At 34.6% G+C, this 13387-nt stretch overlaps 1 protein-coding gene across 1 annotated transcript in view; it reads left to right on the top strand.

Annotated features, from left to right (window-relative positions):
* Positions 1 to 13387, top strand: part of Dip-lambda (Dpr-interacting protein lambda) — a 203522-nt gene that overhangs the window by 170383 nt on the left and 19752 nt on the right. Inside the window, exon 4 of the mRNA XM_076783803.1 lies at positions 756 to 858. Coding sequence (XP_076639918.1) covers positions 804 to 858 — 55 coding nt within the window. The 5' untranslated portion in view covers positions 756 to 803. The remainder of the gene's footprint in view (positions 1 to 755; positions 859 to 13387) is intronic.

Genomic DNA, 13387 nt, shown 5'->3' with positions numbered 1-13387 from the left:
TTAAAATTTTTCCTAGGGGTCGCCAAACAGCCTGTACACCTCAACACTTTTATATGCAAAATAATGAGAAAAATCTTGCACTTACACCATTCCACAAAATAAAAGAATTATATCATCAAAAGATGACTCTGCATGGGGAATTCGACTTGTATTTGCTGTATAAATTTTTAGCGTCTTCGAAAAGAGCTTGTCTCAGTTTCTAAAATCACCTTGCATAGTTTTTAAATTAGCACATTAGTTTCGGTGTTATTATCTGTATCTTGAGCTTTGTATCAATTTTTGAGAAAATTATGGGAATCAATGAATTTTAAAGTAGCAAAAAGTGTATGTGTTTAGGCTGCTGCAATATTGTGGAATTTAGATTGCACTTAATAGTATTATTTCGAGCATCGACCGCAGCTCCTGTGCCAAATTGCCTCTTAGAACCGTCTATGGAGATATATGGGAAATTGTAATATTCGTGTCACTATATTAAGTGTAGGTGTTTCTACTCCTCGCAAGATGAATTCGAATTTTGGAGTCGAAAAACAGAATTTCGACATCCATGGTTACGAGACTATCTCAATTTTATATGTGAAATACATTAATTTTTAACTCGGTAGAATAGTTGACTGATTATTTTATAGAAAGTAATAACATACGAATGATAATATTAGTATTATTGTTTGAGTTCATTTTTTGTTGCCTTTTAACAATGGTTCGATAATTTCAAATTCTTGAGCAACAGAAAAATGAACTTGTTTTATTGTTTTCAGATTGCCAACTGGAACCCCGAACTGTCATCGCAAAAGCGGTTCATTCTCATGGCAGCACGGAAACTCGCAGCCCTCCTCGCCGCGATTTTACAGCTTTGTTTATGTAAGTGAATCTCTTTTTCTCTACATTTTCATTGGCGCAATCGACTGAACCGTGAATTGTGTCTCGCAAACAGAATGTCAGATCTGATCCTCGCTAATTCATCAAATAAACATCAAAATATTTTTAAGTCATACTGTGAAACAAACCTTATAAACTGAACCTCCAAACACTACTTTTTATTTAATTTTCTAAATTAAAACGTTAAATAAAAAAAAAAAATATAATAGTGAGACCCAAGCTCGTCTATCGCCCGAGCATAATTCTGATCGCAAATTTGTTTCCAAACGACAGAAAATATTGTGTCTGACAAGGGTTCGGTAGTAAATGAAATTTCTCAATGCCCTTAATTCGATTAGCTTCAAGAAAATTAATTTCTCTTGAACTTCGCGCGTTCGACCTTAAGCACTTTCGCAATCTTTATTCCCCGCGTGGCTGGGTGTCTCCGGTAATTATATTGCGTTAAAAGCATGCTTGGTAAATCCTTAAATCCAGTTTCTCGCGATCCATGGGAATAAGTTTACGGCGACGAAAACGTGGCCGGCAGAGGTGCCGTCGTTACAGAGTACATTTATCCACGTAGTGGCATAACTAAGTAGCGGTGGCTCGGCGTGGCGAATAGCTTTTTAACCGTTCCTATCAGTCTAAAAAGCCTGAGGTTCTGTTACTTACTGGAAGGGCTATGCCGCTATTCAGTCCGGAGGCTGCGTGCCCAACTAAATCACGCCGGATTTAAGTGGATTCTACAAACTCCCCTACACCCGGCTACGACGATGTATTGCCCTTGTAGGGTAGTTGCGGCGCCATTCTACCGCAACGAGGATATACTCGACTAAGATTCTCTTAGCCCAGGATCCCTTTCCTCCGCTGCTGTTACTTCTGCCGGATCTTATGAACACGTCAACGATAAAAAGAAATAAACGTCTTAATTCGATTTCCTTTACCTTTAATCCGACTCGTCTCCTGAGACTATCCTAATTAAAATTTCAACCTTAACCTCTGATCCTTCTTGTTTCTGTAACTGGAACCAACACCTCTACTCTATAGATGTTCCACTCGGGGTCCCAGCTTTCACACATTCATCCAACTTCTACTGTATCAACACTAGAACTATCAAAGTTGTCACAATGTTTTGTAATTTCTAATCACAATTATAAAAAATTTACAACTTATTTTTAATTAACAAACCGACTGAAAAACTACTATGCAACTTTCAGAATTACAGTCCGAACATACGTAATGAAATATATACAAATTCAAATAAAAAATGTGCAGAATTCCACATTCTAATAACTTCCAACAGTCATTATTCGGAAAAGGGGACTCCTCATTGATTTCGATGATTTTCAAATATATTATAGAACTCAATATTCTAAACAAGCTGTTATTATACATATAAGCCCCGCGAGGCTTTAGTTTCTGAGATATTTGCAAAATTCTGTCATAATTCAACACAATAGTACCGACAGAATTTTGCAAATATCTCGGAAACTAAAGCCTCGCGGGGCTTATATGTATAATAACAGCTTGTTTAGAATGTCAAATTCTATACCATGACGAGGATCTATAAATCTATAAACCTATAAGTTCTTAAAATGCGGAATTCCGCACATTTTTTTTAGAATTGGCAGATATTTTATTACGTAGACTGCTGAAGAAAATGAATAAAAATTTATTTCCATTGCATTATATATATTTCGTCAAGTATCTATCATTTTAATTACTTTGGTACAAGTAAATACACCCTAATTGTACTTCTAGTGTTAATGAAAATTGTGGTGAAAACGAAACACAAGATGACAATGTTAGACCTAAAAATTATATCGTAGACTGTTCAAATCGATTCTTGGACAAGCATGATTCTCGAGAGAAAGTGTAGAATCTGTGGAGGAGCAACAGTTCTGCGCCCACAAATGAGGAAACCCCCTTAATGCAGCAACATGTTGTACACAGATGAATGAGATTCGCTGGAAAACTGAGTTTTGCAGTTTCTAAGTTTCTTAATGGATTCATAAACTTATTAATTGATAAACGATTTATACAGAATGCTGTGGAATTCGTAGTACAACAGAAAAGTGGGTGATTCTTCTTTGGAAAAATAAACAAATACATGGGGATGAAACCTGAATTCCTTGAAGCTTTATTTTCAGAAATATCAGTTTTAACTTATTCAAATCGCACAAGACTGATTATGTTTATTGGTATACGATTTAATCTGATCATTCAATTGTTCCATTATTGCTTCAAATCTTTGTCCAACTGTTGACAAAATGGTTTCTCTCGAGAAGTTTAGTCTATACAAAATACACCAACTGCAAAGTTCTTTCGTCGACAAGTTAAAAGCTTTTTCTCGTTTCTTGGTCCATTTAAAAGGTTCCGTCCTTTTTTAGCAAGTAACTCAACGGTCATCGTGCTGAAATTCTTGATGAACTTCTACCAGTGACTGTTTAACCTAGACTGGCACTCGAAACTTCTCATTTCCCTTGTTTGGTTTGTTCGTTTCCATTGTGGTCTAAACCTCTCGCTACTACCATATGCTTGAACTCACGAAGGACGCTGATAATCGTACCTGCGTTATTGTTCCAAACATTGTGTTATTTATTCTATTGCGTCTCCTATGAGAATCGAAGCTGTCTCTATTCGATTGCTTCATGATATTTGTAACTGCTTCGTGTGCTACAACTATTCTAGTTCCTTCTGACAATGAACACGGTCTATTAACTTGATCGAGGAGCTTAATCTCCCTGGATAATATACGTATAAATTATGTTATAGCAAGCTTATCGCCTTGCTGTATTTAAGCGGTTTTAGCTACCCCTTATGACGAAACATCAGTCACCATGAAATGTTCAATTTCTTGCTGACGTAAATCAAATTCTCCGTATCTCTCAAATTTCGTTCTAATTCGACCTTAAGTTCTTCCATTCGAACCATTCGACACCAATCTCACATAGAATATTTTAAGAAAAACATAACTTTCTGATGTGTAAAATATTTTCGAAAAATTAAGACAATCGTGTATTTGAAGGTTTGAGGCGGATGACACGATCTGGGGAGATTATACAGGTAAAAACAAATGAAGAGCGTAGAATAGAGTTTGTATAACACATACAAGATTCTGATATCGAGGAAATCGACTTCCTGTGGTTTAGTGACACTGCAAAATGTAGACATTCGCAGATATTGATGGCGTCAATGTCAAAGGATGTTCCTACAGAATGTTGATGGTATTGATGTCAAAGGACGTACCGATAACATATCGATGGTGTCGTTGTCAAAGGATGTACTGTTAAAATGGTATTATACCACGTAAGTCTTGTAGGACTATCTTTCTTGTATTTGGTATCCAAAGCAATCGCTTACATAGTCCAGGTTAACTTGAAAGCGACTGTAATGCAGTGCCCATTTTGGGGCCATGTTCTACTAAATTTAAAAAAATAAGATCAGACAATAACAACTGGACGCAATTTTTATACTCTCTTCACTTAATTTCTTTATTTGATTATAATTTGATACTTTCACGTTTTGTCTTTCTTTTAAAAGAACGCCATTAACATGTGTTAAGTACTATTTGTTTAACAAATAGAGAATCGTATTTTCAAACACGATATAATTTATTTAAAAAACTCTTCAAAATTCTATTGGATCATTCTAAAAATCTGTGGTTATTTTTGCTACACCTAATTCCAGATGTCTAAAGTGTTATGTAAATATGGTTAAACATATTATATATTATTATCTTCGTGGTTACTTCTATTTAAAATGATTTTCGTGTTTTTAAAAACTAAGCAGATATTTAGATAACCTAGCTCTATTTTGAACACCCTGTATATATTATTTTACGTAAAAATTTGACACTGTATGTGTGTAGATACGCAGGCTTTATTATATTTTGCTTTATACGACAGAACTGGTTTATCAAAATATCATGGAATTTGATATAGTGAATCCTATATACGGAGCAAACTTTTGAAAAATTTTGTCGAATAGTGAGGAGACAGAAACATATTTTGTATGCATGAAATTTTGTTAACGTCTGCTTCGCTTTATATCTCGAGAGTGGTTTTATAAAAGGTCATGAAATCTGATACAGTAACTTCTATATGTGGGACATTAACGTCACTAAATTTTCAAATAAAAAAGTTTATCTCTTTTTTTTTTTTAGTTTACGTAATCTCCGTTACAAACGAGAAAATTTAAAATTCAAATATAATGCCAGGAATATTCTACAACATTATCAGTTTTTTTTTCATATTTTTATGTTTGTATTTTTTATACAATTACAAAAATGGAGAAACGATTACTTAAATTTCTTCGTCCCCTACAATTGCCACGCGAATTGGAACAGAATTCGTGACATCGAGGAAAAAAAGTGATCGATTTGGCGAGAAATAACGGCTAGATATTTTCGAAAGTGGCAGCTGCCTGTTATTCGTTCGACGCAATAATCATTCCACGCACAGTGCAGTAACACCATCTAACGTCACCGAATATACAGTAATATTTGTCAACTTGAAGAACAATCAGAATAGAGACTGAACTCGTGCAACTTAAGGGGAGATTATTGTGTAACAGTAACAGTTACTGATATTTATGAATTCTATTTTTCTTAAATTATTGTTAACTTGGATCTAACTTTTTTAGAAATATAAGAAGACATCTTTAAATTACATAAAAAAAAAAATTATATGTCGATTCTTTTTAACGTTTATTAACGTAAAATCTTGTTGCCCTCTTCGATGATGAAACCACGTTCGTCCAATTGTAAAAAACAATTTTCCTAAAATTATATTGCTTTTGCTGATATTGAAACGGGTGTTAAAGTAAAAGAAAATGAAAAATTGCAAAATTTATAGTAAAATTAAATTTTTCCCTGCTACAAATTAATTTTACACGTGTACCGGTGTATTTGGTTACACGGATGTGTTAACTACACGTGGAATGGAGATCTCCAGTGGAAAGGAAGAGGGGGAATTGGTTAACACGCAGAAGTTCGCAAGCCAAGTCGTTTGGTGGACCGTCAGCGGCCGACCCACTAGCATGTTTCGCGAAAAATTTACGAGCTTCTTGAGTTGGCAAAAATCCTTTATATCGCGCCGCGAGAATCTTCACAAATGGAGATACGACTCCCACGCGCAGATGGCTGCATGTGGCCGTGCGCCGCTTCGATCCATTTTATCTTCATTGATAGTCGACGCTGATGGCACGCCAAAATGTCAGGTTCTATTTCATTTTCAATATCACCCACGACAGTTGGTCGATCGTTCCATGGATCAGCGAGTTGTACGTACGTTACCGAGGTGTTATCTGTCTAACGTTACGCTGCGAAATTCTGCACTCTTCTAATTAAGTTTCTTTTTAGAAAAATACCAAGGTACAGTCTGTAAACCTTCGCTAAAAATGCAAACAGCAATACACATGGCGAACTGGACAATTTTTATCCCACCGAATGAAATCAACTTTTCTCCATTTACATGATTAACAGCCGAACTGTTCTGGAGGACAATTCCCTTGCATTAGTCCTTTATCAGTCGAACATTTACGTATATACGCTCGTCGATCAATGTACCTCTGAGCTTTCCATTAGTACTCCTATTCTCTCAATATTCGCATTCAATACAATATGATTTCATTTCCAGTTTAATAATCTTCCTTTTATGAAATCCGATTAGAGAAAGTTGAATCCTGCAACGACGGAAATCCTCCTTTCTTGCATGTAAGTGCTGTACATAATCTGTGGCATGTTGATACTCGGGATTAAAAAGGAATTTTAATTTTTTTGGTACAAGAATCAAAAGCATTTTACTGAGATATCAACAATTTATTCTTCCTCTCTATGCTTATCATTAAAGCGTGCTCAGAAAACTGAACTAAAACTGGCAACAACGCATGTCGCTAATGGGTATCCTCTCCATGGGCGCCATTTTGCATTTAAATTGCGCCAACACTTTCTTTCCATACTTTATACCTTTATATTAGTAAACTTAAAGGACTAGATCTTTGTACTAATACTTTTTTTCAATTTTCTTAAAAAACTTACGAAAATATTTTTTTTTAATTTTATCCTCAAAATAACTAAGTTATAACTATTTGAAAAACGCTTGGTCCACGTCATTGTAACAAACAACATGTTTTCCCATAATATCTCAAAATCTACTACTTGACCAATTGCCTTAAAAATTTAGGTGCACATTCGGTACATATATGACTATAATTCGTTTTATAAATATATAATCTTTATAACAAAAATCTTAAACAATTTTGAAAATAGAAAAACGGTGATAACATTTTTCAATTTGGACAATATCCCTTACATCGAGTGCAAAAGTAACCGATTTGGCGTGGAATGAGAAACAGCTGAATTAAGGTTAGGTTTATTAGATTTCCGAACGAAGCCAGGACTTCAAAGGAAATTCGAAGCAACGGACAAAATTCGATCCCGTGGCTCGCTTTTGCCTGCGGCTGCCGGCCCAAATATTTTCATTACTTTGGCGATATGACACACGAGGAAAGTTGTCATAAGCGGTGTATCCATTTTAACCCTTCATTAGTCGTACAGAGCGACATCTATCACCCACTCCTATACTTTGCTTGATAGTTCTAAAACTGTTAGACCACAGACGAGGTATACGAGTAGACCTTACACCTTATGGACTTTCGTGGCTCAATCTCACTGCCATACCGAGCTGAAAATTCAGAGGTGATTTTAACGTTCTCTTCTCATGGATGATACTCAGTTGCCGTAGTGAGTGCGTAAATACACGAAGTTAACTATGGGAGGGATTGAAAAAGACAATCTAGTATTATCAGACTGCAGACCGGTGACCGAAGGAAACTGCCACTCTACTTACACACACTAATGCATAGCCACCTTGTATTCAGGGTGTTCGGCTACCCCTGGGGAAAATTTTAATAGGAAATTCTAGAGGCCAAAATAAGACGAAAATCAAGAATATCAATTTGTTGATAAAGGCTTCGTTAAAAAGTTATTAAAAAATTAAATTAAAAAATTTTAAATCATTTTAAAAAATTATTTTTGGTTGCGGGGATCAATTACAATCATTTTTGGTGAATGGGCATACCCCCAAAATCCTACGCACTTTCGAGAAAAAAATTCTTTACCGAAAATCTAATGCCTGACCATATACGATATTTTCCCCTGAAATTTCATGTGTATGTTTAAAATATCATAACTTCTGAACGGAGTGGAGCATTTTAATGTTTCAAAATGCAAACAACGCGTATTTTGGTGAAGAATATGTACATATTCCAAGAATCTTCGATAAATTGTTGCTTAACCCCGTAAAGTGAGAAAACCCCTGCGTTGAAATTTTTCGGCGAAAAGAAAAAATTTCAAATCATTCTGGAAAAATTATTTTCGATTGCAGAGGTCAATTACAATCGTTTTTGGTGAATAGGTATACAGCCAAAATCCTACGCATTTTTGAGAAAAAAATTCATTACTGAAAATATAAGTTTTGACCATAACTGCCTGTTATCCTGAAAATTAAAAAGTTTCAAATCATTCTGAAAAATTATTTTCGGTTGCAGGGGTCAATTACAATCATTGTTGGTGAATACATATACCCTCGAAATCATACGTACTTTCGAGAAAAAAATTCTTTACCGAAAATATACTGTGTGGCCACAAATATTTCCCCGAAATTTCATAGATATGTTTAAAAAATCGTAACTTTTGGACGGATTGAAGGATTTTAATGTTTCAAAATGGAAACAACGCGTAGTTTGGTGAAGAATATTTAGAAATTCTTTGAATAATCACCAATTATACGAATATGCTCCGTTTCTGGAGCCTTTAAAAGTGAAATAGAAAATAAACATACTAGATACAAAAAGTGTAAACACCTTTAAGAAGATTGGTATGAATGAAAGTATATTTAAAAAAAAAAGAAAAATGTCAAAGACGCGTTGCGATGGTAGCAGCGCAACCGTCTGATCGGATACACAGACAGTAAAGAAATGTACAAAGGCCAAAGAAAAAAAAAGGCTATTCGGAGTAGCAGCTCTCCGACTCGGCAGATTATGCTAACGAGACAATCCCCACGGTACGCTAGAAGCACAACCGACTACCAGTTTATTTTATTTTTCTCGTTCGGTAAAGTTTTCTTCCTTCGTCTCCGTACTCCGACCGCGGTTTCAGACTTCCAAAGACGAAACGCTTAACTGTATCCAAGATTGCTCTAGGGAAAAGGGAACAGAGAATGTAAGTGTCGCTATATAGACGCAACAGAGAAAATTCAATGGTCATTTATTCCTTTCGTAGGATTGAAAATGGTGCAAGGTACGAGTAAATTGTTTTAGCATAGCTTGCGATATGAGACGAGAATCACGCTCCTTCAATTGTGTTCACTGTTTTGTTCGTGGTAACGATTGCACAATTGGTCGATTAGTTATACAAGTCTCGATACAAGCAATGAGTTTAAGCTGCCAGTATACCAATGCAGGCAATGGCACTAGTGATGGGTCTAAGCGAATAACGCATTTATAGACTTAAACCCATTGCTAAAACAAAAATATATTATTTCGATTTCATCGATACATTTTTGTTTTAGTAATGGTTTTAAGTCTATTGCTAAATTAATGCATTATTTCAATAATATGCAAGTGTCCATCAACATTGAAGATGGCGAATCGGGGGGTCTCAAGATGGGGGTCTTTATTATATCCATAAAATTGTTAAACAAGACTATTTTAATACCTGATTCAACAACTTGTAGATCATAACTTACGTAAATAGATCACAAAGTAACGTACTATAATAGTAACGTAGATCATAAATTACGTAAAAGACAAAGAAATTAATATTGAATCATTTTCCGATTTTTATACCAGTAAATATATACTGTATTCATTTGTGAGTGTGGCCTTCGCAAGTAGCGGATGCAAGATTACTGAAAACATAAATTTTCTATCGACAATACTTCCTGTACTAATTTTCATTTACCGATTGAAGTACAGCGACGTGGATTGACGAGATTTAGGGTAAGAAAAACTGGCATTACGAGACCGGCTTGCATCTCAGCTCTAACTTCTATCTATTGGTGGGATTCCCCGTTTAAGCCAAAATCAATAGGCGCGTGCTCCGATCTGATAAGTATCCCGAAAAGGGATACTGCTTCCTTCTCCGTTGAAGATTCCTCGTGTATACGCTTGCAACCTGGTCTGTATGGACCAGAAACTCGAAAGGAAATCGTTCCCATTCTCTCATGAGAACGATTCAAAATTCTTGTTTTCGTTTCATCCACTATAGTGGAAAATACAACCACAACACTCTTCTATTTGTAAAATTCAATTCACTGGGTTTACTTTGCACTTGTCGCATTTATAAAACTCAACTTCAATTTTTACATTATCAAGAATCAGACAACGCCTGAACAGTTTTGGATTATCCTCAATGTTTGTTTAAATTATTATGTACAATATCATTGTATACTTTATACGTAGATTATTGTTTAAATATAATACATATGCAACAAAAATATAAAAATATAATCCTTCAGACCTTTTCAATAGTGCAATAATAATAAAGAAAGAACGAAATGAAATCAGATTCTATTCCATCTAAGCGTCATCGCCTCGGTTTGGGCGGCGGTCTTTAGATAGTGAAATTGTTTCCTCCCGGAGCAAGGCTTTGTTTACATTGAAAAAAGGAAATACGAAACGGCAATAGTGAATGAAAAATCGATAAAGCGAGCAGGGAACAGTGAGATCGAGTGAGAAACAATCAAGCGAGTAGAAAACAATGAGGACGTTTGTGATACGATTACACTCGATCGTCCGGGACACTTTCTGTACTCTTCGACAGTTACAGTTCATGAGAAAAAGATAGCACACACCTTATCTTCAAATTAATTTTATGCGTTTCGTTAATATTCCATGAAACATGAAAGCTATTTCTGGTAAAAAATAAAAATTTTATCAATATTAAAAACTTTTTGTAAAATTTGTTTTTAGTGAATATAAAAAATTATTTTTTATAGTTCTTTCTATGTATCGAAGTACTATCATTAACCTTTTTTTGCAACGACTTATCTGAGGATTTAATTTTTCACATATTATATTTTCTACAGATTGAAATTATTTATTAGTTTTGAATTATGTTCAAAACAGATAGATTTTTGTTAGAGAAGTACGTTTCTATAGGGTACATTTCTTTCGTTGATTAATATTAGATAACTAACATTAATTCGTCCATTTATAGACTTTATTTCGGTATTTTCATTATATCCACTTCCATGCCACGCCGTAATGTGTCCACCACCTATTTGTTGACGGTTCAATCATTTTTCCAATTGTCGTGCACGTCAATAATAATTCCAATCTGAACCGTACGAATGAAATTCTTTTTCATCCATAAAGATGACACTTTTCCAATTTTTCTTCCATCGAATATGTTGGGTTAGAAAACTCAAACGATCCTATTTATATCAAGTGTTTACTGGTCATTTCTTCCGTCGTAAATATATACATTCTTTAAACATTTCTAACATTTAATTGTACACTAATTAATTCCATAACTCACTTTACTGTTGTGAATAAATTTTTGACGCTTTGCTCTATTCTTTTCTATACATTTTTAACTAAATTTTATACTGTTTCACTACTTCTATTTACGATTTTTTCTTGTTAGCGCGAAAAACAAAAACATTAAACTAAAATAAAATATTCTTTGGCCTCCGTTTCACTTTCTAACATCACTAACGACACTAACATAATAAAGTATTAATCAGGAAAACATCAATGTTGCACATACAGAGTGTAACCCAGACACGAAAAAATCGAAAAATTTGCAAATTCAATTATCTCGAGAACAAAACCTTCAACGAAAAAATTTTATTCTTCGTTTTCGATTTGTTTTTCAAGTACAATAGAGCCCCCCCCCCCCTCCCTCTCAACAATTGTAACACTGATGTTGCGACACCTTATATAAAGAGTCTTAGAAACAGCAATGGTTCAACATTTCGAACCATTCATATCGACCAAACAATCGAGTCTGTTCGTTCGTGTAATTCGCAACAAAAGTATTTCGAATACTTCGCGTGGCCTCTGGCGAGAATCTTTATTTACAGAAGAGATTGGACCGATGACGTTGCGAGAGTTTCCTGCGCGTGATGTAACTTCCGTTGCCCGTACTTTGTCTTTCCCGACTGCTGAGACAACCTTTGCTGTCTAGTACTGGAATCCCCGGAATTTTCCAAGTTAGCACGGAGCTCCCGTGATCAGAAAATCCGGATAGATATTTGACCCGTCTGCCAGTACAGAAAAGTCGATATAATTCCGTTGGTTATTGCCAGCTGAAAACGATCTCGACTTTTCCTAAAGAGTCTGCCTGTCAGTTTCAATGGCAATTACGATTCGTGATTTATCGGCCGTTTTAGATACGATTCAAATTTAACCGAAATTTTTCTATTCTTCGATTGAAACTTTTGTAGTAGATTACAATGGTTATTTTTTGATTTTAATTGTACAGTAACTTTTTAGAAACGTTTTGTCACAGAATTAAATAAATTGCAACTTTTTTAAATCCCTTAAAATAAATATTAACGATTAATTGTATATTAACGTAAAAATTCTGAATAAATAAAATCGTGCGTAATATTTCGTGGTTCTTTTGTAGGAGCTTATGAAAATAATTTTTAAACTGGTTTGCGAATCGCTGGAAATATCGATATTCCCAATACAAACCCTGAGACTATAAGATTCTTTATAAGAGTTCAGGAAATATGTGAATTTTTCCCGACATCGGTGAAGCGTTGGAAAATTCTTAAGAAATATATTTCCTCTTCGACATTAAAACTTCCTGCAGAAACTCGATGTTAAAGACACATTAAATTCGAGAAATATACGATTCCTTGTATGGAATATTTAGCAACGATAATTACGATAAAGAATCGTAATATATGGAATAATTGTTTAAATCAAATTAATCCTACAAGTAAAATGAAAGTTGCTATCGCCTTTAAAGCTTATGAAACATTTTAAGTAATTTCTTATCAATTCCCGTACTAATTATAACTTCGAGCTATTGCTTCGAACTACTTGACAACTTTACCAAGATCTGAAAGGAGAAGCTGAGTTCCAAACAGCAGCTCAACTTTGTCGGAGAAAGAAGAGTATGCAATTTCAATACGAACACGCAGATGAATCTTTGGAATCGCTAAAATCTCAAGTGAATTTTTTCTATGGATTTCTAGACATTATAATAACTTCACTAAATATGTAATAACTCGTTCACATTAATGTCACATTAATGACATGCAAATTTATCCTTTGAATAAAAAGAGCCTTAAGAACTTAATTGTTCGACAAACCCTTCGAATACGTTTAATACAGGTTAAGTGCCATGCCACCCATATACAGGACGTTCGGCCATTTCTGGGAAAAATTTTAATGGGAGATTCTACAGGCCAAAATAAGACGAAAATCAAGAATATCAATTTCTTGACTGAGGCTTCATTAAACAGTTATAAAAAAATTAAATTAAAAAATTTCAAATCATTCTAAAAAAATT

This window comes from Colletes latitarsis, chromosome 1, assembly GCF_051014445.1.
Source record: "Colletes latitarsis isolate SP2378_abdomen chromosome 1, iyColLati1, whole genome shotgun sequence".
Classification (NCBI taxonomy): Eukaryota; Metazoa; Arthropoda; class Insecta; order Hymenoptera; family Colletidae; genus Colletes; species Colletes latitarsis.
Note: the sequence above shows the minus strand (reverse complement) of the source record. Positions and strands in the feature narration are given on the sequence as shown.